Raw genomic sequence first — 23,113 nt, 5'->3', positions numbered from 1 at the left:
TACACATCCCAGGTCATAAGCTTTCTACTTTGAATCAGTAGTCCACTAGAGAGCAGATCAGGGCTGAGGGAATGGTTTGACTAAATAAAAACAAAATGGGTTCCAGTAGCTATACATGCATTTAGAAAAAAGTATATATTGGTTCATTTTTCAGTTAAAAAAAAAAAAGCCAAATCCCAGAAGCCTTAACAAAAGCTTTACATCTTTTCTCACCCTTCTAGTTTCATGAACACAATTTCAGTCCTGAGGAATCCTGAGGAATCTGAATTGTTGGTATACATTAGGAAGTGTACATTGAAAATCTGCATAGGAATCTTCTGTATTTAACAACTGTAAATTTTGTTTCAGTCTATACTGGTGTATTCAGCAGAAGTTCTGAAGAGTATTCACCAAAATATTTCCTCTTTTTACAAATGGTGAGTTAGATACTCAGCATGTAGAAATTGGCTTAGTTGCATTGCTTTCCCTCAGTCCTGTTCTGCACTCCCGTGCAATACTGAAGTCAACAGAACTGTGCCGATTTACACCAGCTCAAGATCATGCTTATTGCATCTGCCTGATTTGGATCTTCACACATGAACATACACACCCATAAAATCAAGACTGCATTGAAAAATGTGGACAATGCACCATAGCTAACATTCTAACATATGAATTAGGAAACAGTATTTATGTATTCCCATAAATTTTCAAGTTCATGTTAGTTTCTAGACAAACTTGGCTTTTATAAGTGAAAGGAATGTGAGCCCTTATCAAACCGCTTGGCCTGTTTTTATTTGCTGTGTAGTCTGCAAGATGGTTTCTGCTGTATTTTGTTATCATTTTGAATGTTTTACTCATTAGCAAGTTGCATAAACCAAATAGCCAATATCCTACATACTTTAGCACCTAAGCCACCATGCTTTTTTCCCTCATAATTTAAAAACTAACCTCATCTTATGACCAACTTAGAGAATTAAGAAGGAGGGGAAGAATTGTTTCTCATATCTGCAATATTTTCACAATTTGGCAAGCTGCATTATGGCTTTTTGTTTTGCTTTCCTCTTGGACCCATCAGATAATCAGTGGGTCACAGCTTCAGAGAGCTACATTAAGTATGCACCTTAGATCTTTTTGGGTGTCATTTCAAACATTGGACTAACCTGATCATTCCTTATACTAACACTTTTTTCTTTCTCTTCATGGATTTGTGCAAAGCAGGAGATACCTAATCCCTCAGACTGCACACACAATCACCCTCTCTGATTTACTCTGGTTGATAATGAATCAAATAAATCAGAGCTATATATATATTTTTTTGCAGTAGGTCTACTAAATACACGTTGACCTTCAATTACTGTTGCTTGTAGATTTTACCCACAGAAGAACTGCCCTAAATGGCAAAGGCATAATGGGTACTAGCTAACACGGGGACTGCTCTGATTCAAAGGAGGGTAAGAGAGGGGTAAGAATATGGAGACAGCTGGTTGTTGCCATATCTGTCTTTTGCCCATTTCCTTTCATGGATGAAAGGTCTTTTGTGCCTTTCAATTTCCCCTCTCTAAATACAGGTATCCTTTCTGATCTTCCTCTTCCTTTCACCTCTCATCTCTAACAAGCAAAACTAAAAAATTTTTTGTACGTCCATACATTTTACTGACATTTAATAAAGACAAATAGATAAACAGATCATCTGTACAGTGTTAACTTTATAATAATGTACAGAGCACTTTTCATCTGAAGATCTCAAAAAGCCTTAATATCCCCATAAAATTCCCCACAGATTATCTGTGAAGTAACTGAATTACAGAGAGGTTACATGACTTGCCCAAAGGCAAAGAGCCAGCTTGGAATAGAAGCTTTGGAATAGATGCTAGTTCTCATAACTCCAGGTACCTTGCTCAAACCACTCAACCGTGCTGCTTTAAACAGCTCTAGCAACAGATGTCAATAGAAAAGAACCAAAAGATTTATATATGTTCTATATCTTATACCTGGAGGGAATTTAACAACAAAGTAAACAGTTATGTAGCTCATATCCAGGCACAATTACCTAGTTTGCCAATGTGGCTCAACTCTGTTCTGAAAGAACCACCTCTCTGTGTGAGCGAATAATTCAACCAAAATCCCCACTTAGTCCATATCTTTGCTGCGGAGACTCCCAATAAGGGTGCAAATTGTGAGGGCATTTCCTGTGATGTGGACATTTGCTCACTTGAAACCAGCCTGAGAACTGCAAATTCATTTCACGCAGACCATAAGGGTGCATAACAGCAATTCATGGAAGCAGTGTCCAAAAATGCCCTTACCTCACAAAAATTCCTTAAATCATCAGATTTTAACTTCTTTCTGTGGACTGGGTGCTGGGAGAAAGTTAATTATAGAGTGCACAGTTCCAGAAATAACATATATTGTTTTTCTTTCAGATTTTTCTTTTGACACAAGAGTCAATAAACTGATTCTCTGTTTCCCTATTGTCAGACTAGTCCTTTGATGTTTCCTATGCCCTATGCTGCTCCTCCAACTCCACCAGTCCCTTCGGATCTTCTTCCATCCCTGCTTGTCCCTGCTCTTCCTCTGAAGACTCTGGCCTTTGATGCTCTCTGTTCATCCTAACCCTCCAGTCCTGACCTCCACCTTTCCTTTGCCCTTCCCTTCTAGATTTTGCATCGCTCTTTCCAGGCAGGAGGTGGCTGGATGGCACTGAGGCAGGCTCAAGGCTGTGCAGAGCGAGGGTCCTGGCCGCAGACGTGGGAGACGCCTAGCGGCCTCCTGCATGTGTCTGCCCCCCCACGACAGCAGACATCCTCGGCATGTCCTGGGTGTGTGGACGGGTCTTAGTTGGGCCAACCGTTCAAAACGTGGCTGGTCCAATTTTCACGTCCCGTGACCGGCGTGTGCACCAAGCGGCCCCAGGCCGGGGAGGGGAACTGGGTGCACGCGGAGCGCCCGTCATTTGCCCCTTCGCCCCAGGCAATGCAAGAGACCTGCCTGGGGCACGGCCTGGCGTGGGCACCCCCCGAGCGCGCGCCTCCCTGCGCCTAGACCCAGCCCGGCCCAGTCCCTCCGCCAGCCGCCTCGCGCGGCTCCTCCAGCAGCGACCCCCGCGGAGCCCGCTCCGCCTGGCCCTGCCCCCGGCGCGGAGCAAGCAGGCGGGCGGGCTGGTGCAGAGAGACTGCTCCCGGAGCCGCCGTCCTCGCGCTTCTATCGCAGCGCAAGCCCGGAGCTGGAGAGTAGCCGGAGCAGCCCGAACCGCTCTGCAGGTGAAGATGCGTGGCCTCCTCAGCCTCGCCTGGGGCTGGCGCAAGCGGGCTGCAGTTCGCCTCCTTGAGCCGGTCTTTGGGGCTTTCCTCCCCCCCCCCCCCCCAGCTGGGCGCTCGGGGTGTTGGGCTGGGCCCCCGGCTCCTACCGCTGCTCTCCGGGCACGCGGGAGGAACCCACCGCGGAGCCAGCCGTGGCCCTCGGCTTATTGCTGTCTTCAGCGGGGGCGCAGCTGGAGAGCGCCCATCTTCCGAGCCGCAGCGCTGGCTTTCAACCTTTGTTCAGTTGCAAACGCCTAGACTATTTCAGACCCGCTTTGGAAAGCGTTGCCATAGTTTGCGCCCCCTTTCCCGCCCCGCGGTCTGCGAAGGGCAGGTGGAAAACCACGGGGCTTAGAGGATGTGGACAGAGCTGGGGAGTTAGCCTGCCTACCCGGTGCGTCGCTATGGGGCTAGGTGGGTCTAAGCCAGCCAGATAACTGTGACTGTAGCTCGTCATGTGTGTCACTACAGCTCTGGAGTATAAAGAGTACGGTATAGGGATACCCTTACCCATGCACCAAATGTGTCCAGAGATGTTTGGCCCTATGCTTATAGCCTCTCGAGTTCCTGAATAGTAGTTTGTCTGCTGAGTGGCTCACGGTCTGTATGAAATTTTCCATTCATCTGCTTCCATCGTGGTAGAACAATCTTGTCTGCCTTACTAACTGTGACTCCTTAATATGACCACAAGCTCCAAATATTTCAGTCACAAGGGTTCAGACTGATGTCAATATACAGTGCAGCATAATATGGCTACCTCTTCCATCTATATTCTGTTCCTCATTCTGTCTCCTTTAACCCTGCTCTACAGAAGTGATTTTAATTGTTAGAACACATCATGCCAGAGAGTCCCACACTAATACGCTGTGGAATGATTGATGGGTGTTTTGTTCAGATTACAGAGAACAAGTGGGGCATTTTATTCTGGTTTGTTAGGTGATGTTTGCAGTTTTTAAATATCACTTTATTTACTTAAGTACAGTAGCATTCTGAAGAAGTGGTTTGCACACCTGCAATGCATGCAGCTTTTGGGGGTTACTTGTTGTGACACTAATGCAATTTTTTTCCTAAATAGTTATCCGATTTTTTTTTTAACCACAAATCCCAAGATTGAATAGTTATTTGCTTTTTGATGTTTGTTCTTGCTATGCAGAATCTTAAGAGTAAGGATGGAAGCTAAAGGTCTCAAATGACATTGAATTTTGAGGCTGACATCAGTAAGTGTTGTCCTTGCCCCTAGTATGAAAAAGGAATCTCTGATCATTCTTAAAAAGAAAAAAGAGTGGCTAGAAAAGGTTTAAACTATTCTCTTTTTTTAAAAAAATGGAGCTTTACAGTCACCTTGAAATCCTGGAAACCCTTCATATATGCTTAATTTTGCTTGTAGGAGTAGTCCAGTGAGTAAAGTTACTTACATGTGCAAGTATTTACTGAATTTGACCTATAATCTATAATGTATTGAGTTGGGTACTGTACTTATATTTATAAAATGGACTTTATACCAATATTTATATCCAAAATTCAGAAGGATAACATGTTTTAGCAACAGCTCAAGTGGAAGACAGCCGAGGCTACATATTAAGGCCCCAGTCTTCAAAACATGAAAAGATATTGTTCATGCGAATAGAAGTTATCACACCAAAATTAATAAGACTACTCATTTGAGTAAAGCCATGCACCATATGGGGCCTTAGATTTGATAAGAGAGAAGCCATTGTGTTGTAACAGATGCAAATAGGAAAACGTATAAATCTCTTCATACTGTGATGTAAACTAATAACTTAAATTAATATAATACCAACAACTATAATAACCTTATTAATCTTTTGTTAGAAATTTATGGGAATAGGGTTAACTAACTGCTGACAGCCATCAAGGCACATGCTGTGGATAATTATTGCTTTATTTCCTCTTAATTCTAATTTTAAGACATATCTAAACAACGAACTGCTGCACTTAAAAACAAAACAAACACCAACAAAACCAAGTATTTGAAGGGGCTTAAGCTTTCTCCCATTGAAAACAAGACACTCATTCATTTCAGAGCATCCAAGCCTGGAGAGAGCTTAATTCAGTCACAGGTAACACTGCTAAAGTAGATAAAATCTGTCAAGCAGTTAAAGTCCCAAAGCCACCTTTTACAATCTGAAAATAGACAAGTTACAAAATGTCTGATAAGTAAGCAAATCCATTTACAGTTTATGAGCTTGTTTTATATTTGCAGAAATTTTGGTGGACAATATATTTTTGCTGCTAAAACAAGGCATGACTATTTTTTTTAATATTTACTGTAACTCTCTGAAAATAGCTGGTGAACCTAGCTACCCAGAAAAAACTTAACTGCATACAGTTGATACGGAATTAATACACTCACTTATATTTTGTAAACTTTCAACATTGACTTGTTTCTTGTAGACACAGTTCTGTTTAATGTGGCCTCAAAGGACAGATTTTTATCTCGGGGTGCTCTGATGCTCCTTAAATCTCTTTAAATACAGTAGAACTTTGGGAACATATACATTCACAATTAGCACCAACAATTGCTGCCTATTCCAGTTTCTCTGATGCCATTTAAACAGCAGAGTTCTGCAGTGATGTGTTTTTGTTTAGTAATTATTGTTACAAGCCATACTAGGTACACTTACTATGCTCAGTTATGGTACTATCAACACAAACTGAACTACATCTTTTAAAGTAAGTGAACAAAATACTTTTAATGCATTCTCTACCTTTTTTGTTCACCTACTCACAGACATGCAATTTTCAGTAATGTGACATGACCTGGTCAGTGTGAATTAGCAAGGTATGCATGTAAGGTGAAATTCTTTCTTCTGGGGGAATACTGCAACAAAAAATTAAAAATTCTGTGCACAGTATTTTCAAATTCTGCATATTTTATTTGTCAAGATAACACAATCTAATCACACCAGTTTCAATTCTTTTTGGTCATTTATTTCAAAATACGTGTCAGCAAGTATTTCTGTAACAATATGGACAACAAAAACAATTCAGGAAATGGTTTTTGACCAATAGATTCCTTACTAGGCATATTAATACAGAACTGAGTAATAATTCATTTAAACTACAATACAGAACTGTATTTCCCACTCCCCTCAAAAGCAGTGCAAAGGCTTGGGGGAGTCAGGAGTAATGAAGGACTGAGGAAGAGAGAAGTAATTGCTAAGAGGGAGCTTGGGTGTGAACTTTGAGAGTTGTTGGGTATGAATGGGAAAAGTATGGAACAGGGCTTTTTAGGGGGTGGGAAGGGATTGTTAGGGAGCTTCCCCCATGCAGATGTTGGCTGACCCCCTAGACTCTCCTTCAGTCTGGCACATCTGTCCCTGTCCCCATGTGTCCTTGTAGCCCTGTCCACGGGTCCCTTCACCCCCCACTCAACACACCCACTCCCCCATCCCCATGTGACCCTGCACCTACTCCCTCTGTCTCAATGTGTCTCTGTGCCCCCACTCAGCCACCCTCATCCATATGTGGCCCTGTGCTTTCACTGCCATTTAGCTCCTGACCCAGTCTGTCCTCTCCTCCTAGCTCTTATGAGCCCCTATCTGACCCCCCAGCCCTATCCTGTCTTTCTCCCCATCGACCCTGTCTCCTGACCTGGTCCAATGGGCGCTGTGAAGAAGGCAGGCTCTCTCTTCCCTAGCTGGCCAGGAGCTGCTGCTCTGTTCTATCTGGTGGGCAAAGGCGGAACTGCAGCAACTTCCCAGCAGAACCTTTTTTCTGCCTCCAAACTTAAAAATATGCATGGCTCATTAATTATGCACGCACAGTGGTGCAGAATACCCCCAGGAATAAGTTCTCCTTCTGTGTAATGGGTCAACACATCCTTTCAGTCAGCGGTTTTCAAACCTTTTGAGCTGAGCCTCCTGTTTGAGTTATAAGTTTTGGCTGTGCCACCTCTCCCTCCCCCGGACAAAAATAGGCACATGCAAACAGGGGTGCTGAAACAATTTGTATAGTGGGGGTACTACGAGCCATTGAACCAAACTGTAAACCCTGTACATGATGGAAACCACTTCAAGCCAAGGGGTGTGGCAGCATCCCTAGTTCCAGAACCTATGCATGCAAAAGTATGCTTGATAACCTATTCATAAACCCAACAGAGAACACAACACAACATTAATTAAATTAACCTACACCTGTAAGTTTCAAACGCATAGATGCTGGTATCAATATACAGTGCAGCATAATATGGCTACCTCCTCTATCTATATTCTATTCCTCATTCTGTCTCCTTTAACCCTGCTCTACAGAAGTGATTTTAATTGTGTATTCTGTCTGAATATGCAGCATGTAATACATGCTATGCCTAAAGTCCTGTGCTTTGTCCATAGGACCACTCTCCTCTTAGCCATTTTATGCACAAATAAGATTTTTTACTGCAGATCCTCCCACCCCACCCCAGTATAGTCACAGCATAATGAGAGCCGTACAAATCCATGGATATCTGCTTAATATCCACGGATAGTCAATCAGATGCAGATAGTCGATCACATGCGGCACCTGTCCCACGGCATGCGGCCCAGGCAGTATGGGGGATGCAGCGCACACGGGGCCAGAAGCCAGCAGCCAGTGGCTGGGGCTGGGCAGCAGGCTGGAGTCAGGGCTGTCCAGCACCTGCTTGCCGTGCTGCTTCCTGTCCAGCAGTTCGGGCCCCGCAGGCAGTGCCAGTGTTCTGACAATGGACTGGGGCTGGGCAGCAGGCTGGAGTCAGGGCTGTCCGGCACCTGCTTGCCGTGCTGCTTCCTGTCCAGCAGTTCGGGCCCCTCAGGCAGTGCCAGTGTTCTGACCATGGACTGGCCCGGCAGCACTGGCCGTGCTCCTGGGCAGCAGGGCCCACCCCCAGCAATTGGTGCGGGCAGGGCGCTGGCGCCCCTCCCTCTGCCCTGCCATGATGCGGTAGTGCTGCTGCCATCCCTCGTGAGCTTCCAGGAGCAACTCGTGATGTGATGCCCCTTCCCTCCAGCCTCTGTGCTGCCCCTTCACTTCAAGACCCCGCCCCTGCACTGCCCCTTAGCTCCAGTCTTTGCCCTTGTGCCACCTCTTCTCTGCAAGATCCTCCCTGCTAACTCATCTCTGTCCTCTTCCGCCATTGCTAGCCCTTGTGAAACAGCTTGCTGCTACAGTTGTGGATACACATAAAATACAGCTAGCGGATCGCAGGTCGGATGTATGTTGATTCTGGCAGACGCAGATCCACATTTTTGTATCCGCACAGGGCTCTAAGCATAACATTGCATATTTTTTAATTTTTAAAACCTTCCAGTGCCTCAAGTTGTGAACCATTATCTCTTTGTGACTTGCATATCAGATTCTCTTCTTTGTTCCAGCCCTGCTGCTGAATGAATCTTGCTTTTATTAGGTGTATTTTGGGTCATCAGTTTCCTCTTCTGCAGGATATGATGGTCATGTATCTTTAATAATTTGTACATACAAGTACTGTCAAGACACCGCCAGACTTGTAAAAGAGATTGGCATCTCAGATCACATAAAATATACACACTAATGTTAAAGATATGTAAATAGATTTCTACTCTAGGTATATGTAAAATGTTATTTGAATTATTACAAAGTCCACAATTAACTTCCCTGTCTCAACAAAGCTGAACTGGTTTTCTCTCCACCAGCACAGAAATGCCAAAGACAACATGTGGTGCCCCATGAATGTCAGCCAACTTAGGCTTTCCTGTCAGGGAAGAAGCAAATTCCAATGCTGAGGACCTTCACTAGGGAAGGAAAAAAAAAACCCAAAACCTGTCTCCAGTTTCCTCCCACTGAAGACTATTAACAGACAACATAGGTGATCTCAGCTGTGATTTGTAAGGCGCCCAGTAACAAACCTTTTCTAGTTAGAGAGGTTGTAGCACAGCATACTCTTGGTGCTATATAAATAGCCATTGGTGTAAACAATTTCTGATGGTTGCAGTGTGTACTCCTTTAAATTCTGTAATATCTCTGGCCCTAGCAGAGGCTATTTTTTTCTTGTTCTCAAGGCAAGATTTGGAGGGCCTTATTTATGAAACTTAGCTGGCTGTTATAGGATGATTGGGGGGGGCGAGGATCCAAAACTTCATTTCATCCCATTCCTTTAAGACTTTTGATTTGTCTTAGGATGGGAGGCACTGAAAGATTTTATGTATTGGTGAATGACTTGAGTATTGCTCTTAGCAAGCATTAAAGATGTAAATGTGGAGTTCTTTAAAGATTAAAAAACCCTTTTGCAGGGCACTTTAATGGAAATAAAAAGAGTGATTAACACCAGGGAAATCAAGGATCAAAGAGTCCGATAGTGGATTATGTAGGATGGAATAATGAGCAAGTGTGTGTAAACCAACTATGTGCTCCTTCACTAGACCTTTAGGCAGTGCTAAAACAAACTGAGTCAAGTTATGTTAATAAATCCTAAGTCAGTGAAGACAGGGACAATCTGTCATGTTATTGTTAACCACAATCAGCTGACACAATATTAACTTAGCTTGTCATTGGTAAAACCCTATGGAAACTAACATGTACGCACACAACTTGTCTACACTGACTGCCAAGTCGTAACTCCCATGTTAAAATTCCCCCTCCTCCATGTCGTGTTCTACTACTACCTAACTTTCTCGTAAAGACGAGCCCATATGATCTTAGCTAAGACAAACCAAGAGAAATTGTTTGAAAATGCATCGTACTGATTGTTTTGGTGTTCCTCCAACACCGCTCAAAGTATGTCCATGAAGAGATTGTGTAGCTGTAGGAAATGTAGAGACCACTTTGGGCTTTCATGTAAGGCTTTATGGAGGAACACCTTGATGTATTGTAACATTTTGTATTTCTAAAATTATTATTTGATAAAGAAACAATCCAACCAAACTATAATACTTCTCCATTCTGATGAATTAGAACACAGTTGGTGCAGAACCACCAGTTATTTTTAATATTTCCTTGTAGCACAGCAGTGCTCTGTTACACTCCTTAAAGAAATAGGTCTATAAACATAAATAGCTTGTTTGGAGATTATGAATTTTGAGTTTCCACTGTTCAGGAAATGTTAAATAAATCTACTGGCCAGATACCTGCTTTGTATATCAAAATCACTTAACCCTAAAACCCTAGCCAACCTGGGGTTTCATATTAAATCTAAAGATCTTTTAATATATGACACTATGGGGAGAATTTTTTGGTTTCACTGAGATAAAGCTACAGCGCGCTTTGTCAAGACAGACAATTAAAACAGTGCAAAAACTGAGTATTCATTCAGTTCAGTAAACGCTAGTTAAACATTAAGACAGACTTTTATTCTGACCCAGCTTTCCCACACTTGTCTAGTTTTTCTGTAGACTGTTTCCTAGTTACTGAAATGCTGCATTTTCATTGTCAGACTGTTGTTTTTGCAATCTGAAGACAAAGGACCATTCGTAGGCAAAAAACACTTGCGTGCAATCTTACTTTCCCAGAAATAAGAGTCAGATTGGCTAAAGAGGAAGGCATTGCAAAGTATTAATATCTAAGTATTTGTAATTCTAATACACTAGATAAATATTTCCAAGTAAAATTGAGGAACAAACCCTATAAAAGCATCCACTATCAAGTCCTGTGTTCACATAGATTATAACTTGTAGTGGAAATTTCTTTGCTTGGTGTCTACGTTCTTTAATAGCTTGAGTAAAAATAGTTCAGTGATGCCTGAAATTGGAGAGGCTGAAAATACACTTTTTCTATTTGAATTTTTTTGTTTGTTTTTTGAATAGTGAAAATGGCTGACCTTTGAGATCTGAAGTTAGGTATGGAAGTAATTCTTGCAGAGTAGCAATCTGTGGCCTTATTCTGGACAAAATTGACTGTGACTTGATCAAGTTAAGGGTGTTTGGAAATCATGTCCTCACTATACATGGTTGACTTTTTGGGGGATGCGAAACCAAGACCGTACATGTAAACATTATAAAAACATAGCTTATATTTCCTAAACTGCTCCAAATCATCCTAGTCAAATTTCCAGATGTCTTGGAGGAAGTCAGCATGCTATAAATGATCGACCTATCTGTTACTTTGGTCTTCCATTAGCAAAATAGTGTCTCATTGTCTCGAACGCAGACCTCTGTGAGATAGAGAAGTATTCTTTTCATTTTAGAGACTGGAGAATGGAGGCACAGAGATATAGGCCCTGGCTACACTTGTCATAACTTCCTACTCAGATTTGAACCTTAGCGTTCATAAACTGAGAAGCTAGCATGAACCCTCTAAGCTTAATTACCAGCTTAGATCTGATATCGCTGCCACCAGACAGGAATCAGTCCTATCTTCACTCTGGTCTCCCAAGAACCTTCCCTTGGGGACCCAAGACTCAGATGCCTGGAAGTCTCCAAACACCAACGGGAAATAATCCCTCTTCTCTACCTGCTCTTACTTCCTCCCAGATTTCCCGCCCTGGGTAATACAATATATAGGAGACGATTTCTCTTATCTTCAAATTCCTTGAAACAAAAACAGGAGGACAAATTTTACCTTCCCGCCCGTCCTTACTCTTTCCCCCCTCCGCCAGTATGTCCACTGAGATGAGCTGGTAATCCTGACATAGAGTATTCCTATCCCACATGCACATAACTGAAAGAAAAGTCAAGCAGTTTTATACAAAAATGAAATGCTTTATATATAAGAGAAGAGAAAAAAGACAAAAAAAAATCTGTTGTTCAAAGTGACACATAACAGAGTCAATTACTTATAAGAAAAATCATGATATAAACCAGCCTTATTCAAAAAGATATCCAATTTAAACCTTCCAGCAAACTACACACATGGTAAATAACAAAAAAAACCTAGATAAAAGCTACGGTCTTTTCTAACTTTGTACTCACAAACTCTTGGATATGAATTTAGAAGTTTGAAAGATTATAGACGATCTCTCATAGCCGAAAGAGCGAGAAGCACGACAGCGAGACTACTACACACAAAGAGACACACACCCGCCAAAACACCCCGCCCTCCGCGCAGAGCTTTTAAACTCCTCGTTTACCTGATTTGGTCTATTTTGTCAGGTCTCCCTTCGTGTTTCGTTCCCTTTGTTAACCTATTTACAGATGATGAAAAGAACAATTCAACCCTAACTAGTGCTGGTTTTGAACTATACACTAGAAGGGATTTGCCAGATAACTATTCTAGCAAGCCATGTCAGGAAGATCCAGCTTATACCACTGAAAGTTTCCAGTTCCCAAATGAAATAAGCTGTAAGAGCAAGGGCACTGTTTTGCTGGTATAATTGTGTTTATACTACTTGGACTTTTCCTGGCATATCTATGTCTTTTAGGGGTGTGATTAATTTATTTTCTCTCCACACTGCAAACAGACATAGCTATTACAGCAAAATTTAAGTGTAGACCAGGCCCAAGTGACTTGCCCAAGGCCATACAGGAAGCCTGAGCAGAGCAGGGAGTTGAACATGGGCTTCCCAAGTATGAGGCCAGAGCTCCAAACACTGGACCATCTTTCCTGCTGTGGCTTCTTTTCCTTATGTAAGAGCCCTGTTGGCCTAGGACATGAGTTCACACTATGGAAAAGTTTGAGGACTGCTTCCTGAAATGCTCATGGACTGCCTCCTCTGAAAACACCATCCCACATCACTTCATTCCTGTAGCAACTCTAGCACAAAATGAATACTTTCTTTAGTAGTATTTCTTTCCCAAGAACTAAGCCCTTCCCCCTCATTTCCTCCATTTAATTTCCCTTTTTCTCTGGCCTCGGACCTTGTCTCTGCTGCCTCCTCTACTGAAATCTTTGAAGAACAGAATTTAATCTTAAAATTAAATTGCAGATACACAATAAAAATTGGCTCAGCTGGTTTTGAGAGTGTCTAGTGCATGCTGAAAAACCCTTCCTTTATCACTGGGTCAATAAACTTTGTTTGCACCAACTTAAATTTTTATATCAAAGACTTAAAATAATGACACACTTATAACTGGATGACCATAAAATGTGGTAAGATCCATTACTTACACCTTAGTCAGAGGAAAGTGTGGTATTAGTTAGTTGTTTGAGCAAACGGCTCACATATAGGTGCAGTTGTGTTATGGAATTTAATAATGCATTTTTCCTTAAAGTGCATTTGGGAATAAAGTTCTCCATGGGGGAAAAAATTACAAAAAAGACTTATTTTTTTTGGCAACCTACACTTGAGGTACGTCCTACACTGGAAAGGACGTAATTGGGAATGTAACTATCCTATGTACCCATAAGTGAAGGTTTTCATAAATACCATCTCTCAAAGCCTTTCACTTTCTCCCATGCAGTATATACCCATTTTGGTGATCTCACATATCTATATAGTGAATTCAGAGGTTTCCAAAAACTCATTCTTTGCTACATATTGTGTAGCAATTCTGAAACTATTTTAAAAGTATTTCTTCCTAGTGTAAGGCTCTGGCAAATAGGTCTAATGAGATCCTTGAATGTATAAGAACAGGTTGAATGCATCTAACTTTAAAAATATTTACATAAGTCAGCAGGGCCTGATGAAATGCACCCTCAGGTGCTTAAGGAACTAGCTGAAATAATCTCTGAACTGTTAGCAATTATCCTCCATGAGTTCTCAAAGATGGGTGCAGACAAACATAGTACCTATCTTTAAAAAGGGGAAGAAAGAGGAGCTTGGAATTAGACCAGTCAGCCTAACTTTGATACTAAGAGAGACATTTGAGCAAATTATTAAACAATTCATTTATAAGCACCTAGAGGATAAAAGGTTTATAAGTAATAGACATGGGATTTGTCAAGAACAAATCATGCCAAAGCAATTTAACTTCCTTATTTGACAGGTTGCTGGCCTAGTGGAAGGGGGAAGCTGTAGATGTGATGATTTTGATTTTAATAAGGTTTTGACACAGATGCACATGACACTCTAGGAAGTGTGGTCTGAATGAATTTACTCTAAGGTGGGTGCAAACCCAGTTGAAAAACTGTACTCAACAAGCAATGATTTACAGTCAGACGGAGGGGATGTATCTGGTGGCAGCCTGCAAGAGCATGTCTTGGGTCTGGGACTACAGTATTCAATATTTTTGTTTAATGACCTGTGTCAAACAGATAGTTAAGGGTTAATGTCCCTTTTACCTGTAAAGGGTTAACAAGCTCAGTGAACCTGGCTGACACCTGACCAAAGGACCAATTGGGGGACAAGAGATTTTCAAATCTTGGTGAAGGGAAGTCTTTTTTGTGCTGTTTGTTTTGTTCTTTGTTCTCTCTTGGAGCTAAGAGGGGCCAGACGTGCAACCAGATCTTTCTCCAATCTTTCTGAAACAGTCTCATGTTCAAAATAGTAAGTACTAGATAGAAGGTGGATTAGTCTTTATGGTTGTTTTCTTTATTTGCAAGTGTGTATTTTGCTGGAAGGATATTTTACCTCTGTTTGCTGTAACTTGTATTTTAGGCTGGTGGGAAGGAATCCCTCTAGTCTGTATAAGCTGAAGATCCTGTAAACATTTTCCATCTTGATTTTACAGAGAGAATTTTTATTTTTTCTTTCTTTAATTAAAAGCTCTCTTTTTTCAGAACCTGATTGATTTTTTTCCTTGTGTAAGACTCAAGGGGATAGGGTCTGGACTCACCAGGGAGTGGTGGGGGGAGAGAAGGGGCGGGGAAAGGTTAATTCTTCTCTGTTTTAGGATCCAAGGAGTTTGGATCAGTGGACCTCTCAGAGAAAGTCTGGGAGGGGGAAGGAGGGGGAATGGTTTATTTCTCTCTGTTTTAAGACCCAAGAGATTTGGGTCTTGGGTCCCCCAGGGAAGGTTTATGGGGGACAGGAAGTGTACCAAAACACTATATTTTTGGTTGGTGGCAGCGCTATCAGATCTAAGCTAGGAATTAAGTTTAAAGGGGTACATGCAGGTCCCCACTTTCTGGACGCTAAAGTTCAAAGTGGGAATAATACCTTGATAACCTGGATAACAGAATGGAAAGTATGCTCATAAAATTTGTGGATGATACCAAACTGGGAGGGGTTCCAACCACTTGGAGGACAAGATTAGAATTCAGACAGTCTTGGTGAATTGGAGAACTGGTCTGAAATCAACAAGATGAAATTCAGTACAGACAAGTGCAAAGCACTGCACCAAGGAAGAAAAAATCAAATGCACAACTACAAAACAGGGAATAACTATCAAGGAGGCAGTACTGCTGAAAGGGATCTAGAGGTTTTAGTGGATAACAAATTGAATGTCAGCAATAAGATGGACGCATACCCAAGGACATGCTATACGGCGAGTTATCAGAGGGAACAACAACAACAGGACGTCCCAAGCTTCGCTATAAAGACACATGCAAGTGAGATATGAAGGAATTTGGAATTGATCCTGACCAATGGGAAATCTTGGCAAGTGATCGTAACAAGTGGCACCATTGTCTCAATCAGGGTATCAAAGTCCATGACAGAAGCTGGCTACTACAGCTTGAAGAGAAAAGAGCCCATAGGAAGCAAGCATCTCCCAACAAATGTACATACATTTGCAGTAACTGCCAAAGATCATGCAACTCTCAGATTGGACTATTCATTCACATGAGACATTGCAAACCATCTACATCATAGGCCGCAATTCCCACTGTCTCTCGCAGATGAAAGGATTCCAACAAGCCAAGTCAGCAATGTGATGAAACTGCAAAAAAGGCCAATATTCTAAGGTGTATTAACAGGAGTATTGTGTGTAAGACACTGAAGGTAATTTTCCCAGTCTGCTCAGCACTGGTGAGCCCTCAGCTGGAGTCCAATTCTGGGCAACACACTAAGAAAGATGTGGACATATTGGAGAGTCCAGAGGAGAACAACAAAAATGATAAAAGGTTTAGAAAACCTGACCTCTGAGGAAAGGTTTAAAGAAAAAAACTGGGCATGTTTAGTCTTGAGAAAAGAAGATTGGGGGGGGTGGAGAAGGGGGACAACCTGAGAAGTCTGTTACAAAGTCTGTTAAGGGCTGTTACAAAGAGGACTGTACTCAATTGTTCTCCCTGTCCAATGAAGGTAGGAGAAGTAATAGGCTTAATCTACAATGGGGGTCGGCAACATTTGGCACGCGGCCTGCCAGGCTAAGCCCCCTGGTGGGCCGGGGCAGTTTGTTTACCTGCTGCATCCACAGGTTTGGCCGATCGCAGCTCCCACTAGCTGTCGTTTGCCGCTCCAGGCCAATGGGGGCTGCGGGAAGCAGTGGCCAGCACATCCCTCAGCCCGCACCGCTTCCCGCAGCCCCCATTGGCCTAGGATGGCGAACCGCAGCAGGTGGGAGCTGCAATCACTGAACCTGCAGACACAGCAGGTAAACAAACTGGCCCAGCCCTCCAGGGGGCTTACCCTGGCGAGCTGCGTGCCAAAGGTTGCCGGTCCATGATCTACAGCAAGGGAGATTTGGGTTAGCTATTAAGAAAAGTTTTCTAACCATAAGGATAGGTAAGGACTGGAATAGGCTTCCAAGGGCCTCATTGGAGGTTAAGAATAGGTTAGACAAACACCTGTCAGGAATGGTAGGTTTATTTGGTCCTGTTTCAGCACAAGGGGCTGAATTTGAGGACCTCAGGTCCCTTCTAGCAGGCGATATTTACCTCTGGCACTTGGGGGACCAATAGCAATACATTTCCTCATTTCTAGTGCCCAGATTTTCAAAAGGATGTTGAAAAACTGGAGAGGATGCAGAAAATATCCACCAAAATTATCCAAGGGGTGAAAAAAAAATACGAGAGCATCAGAGAGCTTGATCTATTTAACTTATCAAAAAGATTGAAAGGTTACTTGATTAGTGCATAAATATCTTCATGAGGAGAAAATATCAGGCACTGAAGGGCTCATTAATCTAGCAGACAAAGGCATAACAAGAACAAGTGGCTAGAAGCTGAAGCTAGACAAATTCAGAGTAGAAATAATGCACAAATATTTTAACAGTGAGGTGATAAATATTGGAACAAACTGCCAAGGGGAAGAAATTCTCCATTGCTTGATGTTTTCATGTCAAGACTTCATGCCTTTCTGGGAAGTATGCTTTAGTGAAGTTACAGGGGTAACTGGGTGAAGTTAATTGCCTGAGATCTACAGGAGGTCAGAATAGATGATCTTATGATACATTCTGGCCTTGAAATCTCTCTCTTTTAAAACTCATAGGTAATTTAAGTCTCATTCCATTTTTACGAGTCTTTACCTCTGTCCCAATATCAAATATAGTTGTCCATTTAAAAAAAATGGAGATGTCTCCTCGTCTCCATTCACCTTTCCTCTCCATTCACCCTTCTTCAGTTAAAGAAATTTTGGTACTTAAAATGGGAAATATGTGGAGGATATTTCACTGTCTTTGGCTTTTTAAAATATGAAAATAAAGGGGTGTACGCATGTATACACAGTGTTGATGAGTCCAGAGATTCTGCACGATGGAGTGAGCCTGTTAAAGATGTGATGTCCTGCAGGATATTGCAATCTATGCTGTATGCCTGCACTGCTGTGACAGCACTGGTTATAAAAACCAAAACCAGGAACAGCACATGCATCACTTAGATTTATTTAGATGGCTGTAGTGTCTCACCTATGTCACTACCCTCCCCTGCACAGACTCAGTGAACAATAATGGCCGCTGTGTTCCCCATATTTCGCTTTGAGAACTTAATCCTATGTGGATAAATAACATGAGAGTCTAATAGGAACTTAATATCCTTCTTAATGTACCTTAGAATTTGTAAGGCACTCATATCATGGAAATGAAGCCAGTGCAAATATCTATGTAAACCAAAGATTGTAGACTCTGATAGATAAAATCTCAACTTTAAAATATAAAATCTCTAGATTTGTAATCCATATCTGCCTTGACATAGTTTTAGGTTAAAAATATGGCACAGGCTGATTCAAAAACTTGATCCTGTTGTTAAGACTCATGGCTTCTAAAACTCTAATATAGGTCATAGCTGATGTTTCACAGTGGGACATCCAGTGTGTTGTGTAGGGCTCTAAGACATTCTGTTCTATATCTTCTTTCTGCAGCAAAGTATTACACAGATTAGCTGCTAATGGTGACTTTGTCAAACTGAGTTTAATTCTGCGATCTTTAAATGAAATTTATCACAATGAGAGATTATACTGGAAAATAAAGGAACACGTTAAATCAAAGGTTCTTCATATTGTACAGGCACACATTAAGTAGACTGCCATGGTAACCAGAAGACAACTAAAGAAATACAAAGGTAACAGCATATAAAGCCAAGTTCCCTTTATAATTAATTTTTATCAAACTGCAGTTTGATGAGTGAGATCAATCAAATGATATTCATTACCTGTGAGTTGTCACTTCAGATATCACTGCAGAATTGGATTGTTTTCTGATTTTCATACTGTCTCTTCTGATCTACATCAAACCAGTGTATTATCAATCTTTCACAAATAACCTACCTGGAACTACTTAACTGCTCACACACAGAATGTGGGGAAATTAAAACTTTCTGGTACAGGGCCAGATCCACAGCTGTTGTCCATCTGTGTACTTCCATTGTTATGAATAATTTACACTGGCTGAAGATTAGGATTTTTAACCTTAAATTGGTAGTAGGTACCTCTGTTTAACTCTTAATGGTGTGATGTCTATTTCACAATATAGGTAACTGCTGGTTTTCAATGTTTTAATGAACAAAAACCATTGACTGCTATCACATCTGCCTGTGCTGGTTTCCAAGAATTGCTGCATCTAAGCACTGCATTTCAGAGAAACATGTTAGAACAGTGCCAGTGATCATGTAGTGCAAGTTTAAGTTAGCATAGTCATGGAGAGTTTCTTTGGTTAAATAGAAGTGTCTACACTGGAGCACTATAGTTTATGTATGAAGAGTATATGTATGAGAATATGGGCTTGTGCACTAGAAAATGTTGAAATAACACAAAATATGCCTCTGTAGTTGACAATATAGTAAGAGACATTCTTCTAAGTGGATTTACAGCAGTACAGGCTATGTGCTATTCTTTCCAAAAACTTAAGAACAATCCCTGATCAGAGGACCATCTAAGGATGACAAGTACAGGTTAGGGAAAGAGGGACAATAGATAACTGTATATACAAGCCAACTGAATTCAGTACAGACAGTATGACAGAAGCAGGTCTTTAAGTCTTAAATATGAATAGAGTAGAGATCTTGAAGATGAGCTCCAGGAGGACATAATATGGAAGGAGGCATGGAGGCGATTGTGAGAATCTGATAAACTAAGGAGGCTGAGAGCACTGGTGGAAAGACAAGGGTGGTTCATCACAGAACTTAACTCAAGATAAACAGTATGTAGTGCTTTGAAAGTTGTGAGAAGCTGAAATATGATATCACATAAGTCAATGGAGGCATTCAGAGAAGGTTGCTGCGTATTCAGCCAGATGGGCAAAGTTGGAGTTTAGCAGCAGCATTCTGAACAAACTGAAGGGGGCAGAAATTGAAGTGTCAGTGATGCATGCTTGAATGAGGCATAACTCCTACCCAAAAAACTATATGTGCTCCCATCCATATATGTATGCACAGAACAAGAGTTTAGTGTCAGGCTCTTAAGTATATTTATGGAAGAAAAAAGTAAGGAGAATATTAATCAGTTTTGCCAGCCAAATTGCCAGTATATCAAGTGAAGGGCTTTATTTTAGGTTGCAGTATTTCTCTGCTGTTTACTTCATACACATATCTGCATTGGGGCAAACAGAACTCCAACAGTGGGGAAGATTGTAAGGTAGTTAAAAAAAAAAATCCAGAGTACTAGAGATTCTGTTTTTACTGACCTGTCATTTGCATTGAAGTCTGCTGTGGGAAAGCTATTTCCCATATTGGATGTTATAATGGACATGCTGGAGCACCGTTAGAGATTGAACCTTTTAAACAAGTGGCTGGATACATGTTCAACAAATGTGGTATGTCTTGACGCAAACAGTAGCACTCAAAACTTTGGTGTACTTGGCACGCTGGAAGATTGGTTCCAGTAAAATTGGCTGTGATTACAAGGTGTATCATACAACTTACTGTAGGATCAGAAAAATACTATAGATACATTTTAAAAGGGAATAAGCACTTGCTGAAGTGAATAAAATCAGAACTACAGTATATAGAGCTTAATTTGAGGCTGGTTGAAACTGTATCAGCTTTCAAAGTGTGAGCAAAATAAGTACAGTTTGTCCTTAATGTGCCGAAGACCTCGCTGTTGAGAAAATTGCTTATGCTGAAAGGGGCTTCAGCATTTTGCAGAATGTCAAATATCTGCTTTTTTAATGTTGCATGCTATTTAGGTGAGCCAAGCCAATAGGTAGGGTATAAGTCAGGGATAGTATGTGAGAGAGACCTGTCAGTACTGTAATGCTCCAATACCACCTTTTGTCCCTGTGACTCTAACCTACTAGTGGCAATATGACTCATCATCCAGGAAGAGCTGAATGATCTCCACCCTAAAATCAGGTAATTTTTGGAATCTGGGTTGAATTTGGCAAATAGTTTCAGCTGGAAAAAAAGGATTTTTTCTTCAATATTTTTGAAATGTTTAATCTTTGTTTCAAAGTTTTTTTGATTAGAAATTTAGTTTTAACCTAAAAACCCCCAAAGCTCACCAAAAACTAAGTGTTTTTTGTTTAAACTCAAAATGAAATCTTTGGGTTTTTTTATGTTGGTGAAGAAAAAACAGAAACAATTTTGTTTCTGGATTTCAGGTTAGCCACCTAATCAAATAAAAAAAAAAAACCTGCTCACTTCTGTTTATAGTTTTAAAAATGTTTGTTTCAAGTCTTGAATTGCATGGAGTGCGTGATGTCTAAGGTTTTCAGATATTATATAAGTCAATGACCAAAGACACCACCACAAATTTGAGGGAGTCATTGCTATAACTTGAGCAGTGGTTGTTGGGAACTTTTTGATCATATACATTTTGTTTAAATCTGCTACTTTTAAAGTGACTCTTGCAGACAGAGAAGATCTCGTTTTTATTAATTTGGGAGGTACTCTGATGCCATGGTGATGAGCTACAGAAGTACCAAAGTAAACAGTTGCATTTTTTCCCAAAATGTTTTCACTGTAACACCTTTCTTTTTAGGGAAGCTTATACTGTTTGTATTGTGTCTTGAATAATTTTCTCTTGAATTTACATCTGTAGATCAGGGGTCAGCAACCTTTCAGAAGTGGTGTGCTGAGTCTTCATTTATTCACTCTAATTTAAGGTTTCACATGCCAGTAATACAGTTAAATGTTTTTAGAAGGTCTCTTTCTACAAGTCTATACTATATAACTAAACTATTGTTGTATGTAAAATAAGGTTTTTTAAATGTTTAAGAAGCTTCATTTAAAATTCAGCTAAAATGCAGAGCCCTCCAGACCGGTGGCCAGGACCCGGGCAGTGTGAGTGCCACTGAAAATCAGCTCAGGTGCTGCCTTTCGCATGCATGCCATAGGTTGCCTACCCCTGTGATAGATGAAGTTTCTGCGCTTAAAGACAAACCATAATTGTTTGATGGAATAGTCATCCAGTAGTTTGTTTACGGTAGGATGTGTTTTGCCTCAAGTTAGCAGGTTAACCTTCATAAATATATTAACGGGCAGTTTGGACACTTTGAACATTTGTATCCTGATAAAAGCATCGGAGGAGTTTCCACACTAGCCTTTACAAACTGGCAATCAATTAACCTGAGGTTTAAAAATCTGCAGACAAACCACAGAAGAAAACCAGGTTCAATCACTTAGCAGTTACTATTATAACTCTTCTGTTTGGATAGGTAGTTAAACTGACAAGCAGCCTCCGCTACCACTTGTGATTTATGTATTTTTAGTCCTAGTTCCAGTTATACCATTAAACCATTTGAGAGATCACTCATCCTTTTTTTTTTAAACTGCATTAGATGATGACGACTACAGTAGAATATTTAACATTCTTCTGCATCTCTCTGCTCTGGTGCAGTGCCTATTTCTGAGTCACCAGAATGCTTGTAGGTCAAGTGTTACTCTGCATCAGAGTTGTTTAGTATCTTCCTTCTTCAAAGGCTGACTTGTCTTATTACCAAGGCACAATCACCTTCTCTTCTTCCCTGCCCTTTACACCTCTGCCTTCACAGATGTGTATGGGAAGTATGTAACTCACTGTAATTTGATTGTGTTTATCGAACCCGAAATAAGACTAAGCTGATCTGACCTGTTTCTCTTTCACTAACTGCACTTAACTGACATAAGGGAATAAGATGAATATGACAGTGAAATATTTGTTTTCCAGCTCTAGCTATGTATTTAATGATTTTTGAAAGTTTGTTGAAATATTAGTCAGACTTGCATTATATTTTTCCCTTTACTTTTTTAGGATGGCTGTGGCTCCTCCCAGTTATTGTTTTGTTGCTTTTCCACCACGCACTAAAGATGGGCTTGTTGTGTTTGGAAAAAATTCTGCACGGCCTCGAGAAGAAGTACAGGAGGTGGTCTACTTTGCTGCTGCTGCTCATGATCCAGGAAGCAAAGTTGAGGTAATGGGCTTCATTGTGCTTAAAATTACAGTATAAGGGAGTGCCATTTCAAAAGGTAAAAGGTGCCCCTTGTATTCCTGTCAGATTTTGGAGTCTGTATTCCCTAAACTCAAATTTATAAGGTCCAGAATGATTGAATAATGCTTCATTCTGAGCCTGTCTACCAGAACAAGCCTTAAGAGTTGGGGAGGGCTGGTGAGAAGATTCTCAGGAGTTCCCAAATGGCAACTATTGTAAAACTACTACTAACTACTGTGTGTTATCTAGCACTTTACCAGCCGGAAAGCTCTAGAAACCAGCATTTTCTGCAGCGGACAGGCTGACTTGTTTACACTTAGCTGCTTGTGCTACAATCTGTCCTACTTGCCA

General features: G+C 41.1%; 2 protein-coding genes across 2 annotated transcripts in view; one reads left to right on the top strand and one right to left on the bottom strand.

Annotated features, from left to right (window-relative positions):
* Window positions 1–23,113, bottom strand: part of WIPF3 (WAS/WASL interacting protein family member 3) — a 323,552-nt gene that overhangs the window by 203,096 nt on the left and 97,343 nt on the right. The gene's annotated exons all lie outside the window — the stretch shown is intronic.
* SCRN1 (secernin 1) overlaps window positions 22,586–23,113 on the top strand; it is a 30,152-nt gene continuing 29,624 nt past the window's right edge. Inside the window, exon 1 of the mRNA XM_032774885.2 lies at window positions 22,586–22,744. Within this exon, the coding sequence (XP_032630776.1) occupies window positions 22,586–22,744 (159 nt within the window). The remainder of the gene's footprint in view (window positions 22,745–23,113) is intronic.

This window comes from Chelonoidis abingdonii, chromosome 2, assembly GCF_003597395.2.
Source record: "Chelonoidis abingdonii isolate Lonesome George chromosome 2, CheloAbing_2.0, whole genome shotgun sequence".
NCBI classification, from domain to species: Eukaryota; Metazoa; Chordata; order Testudines; family Testudinidae; genus Chelonoidis; species Chelonoidis abingdonii.
This window is presented reverse-complemented; position numbering and strand designations above follow the sequence as displayed.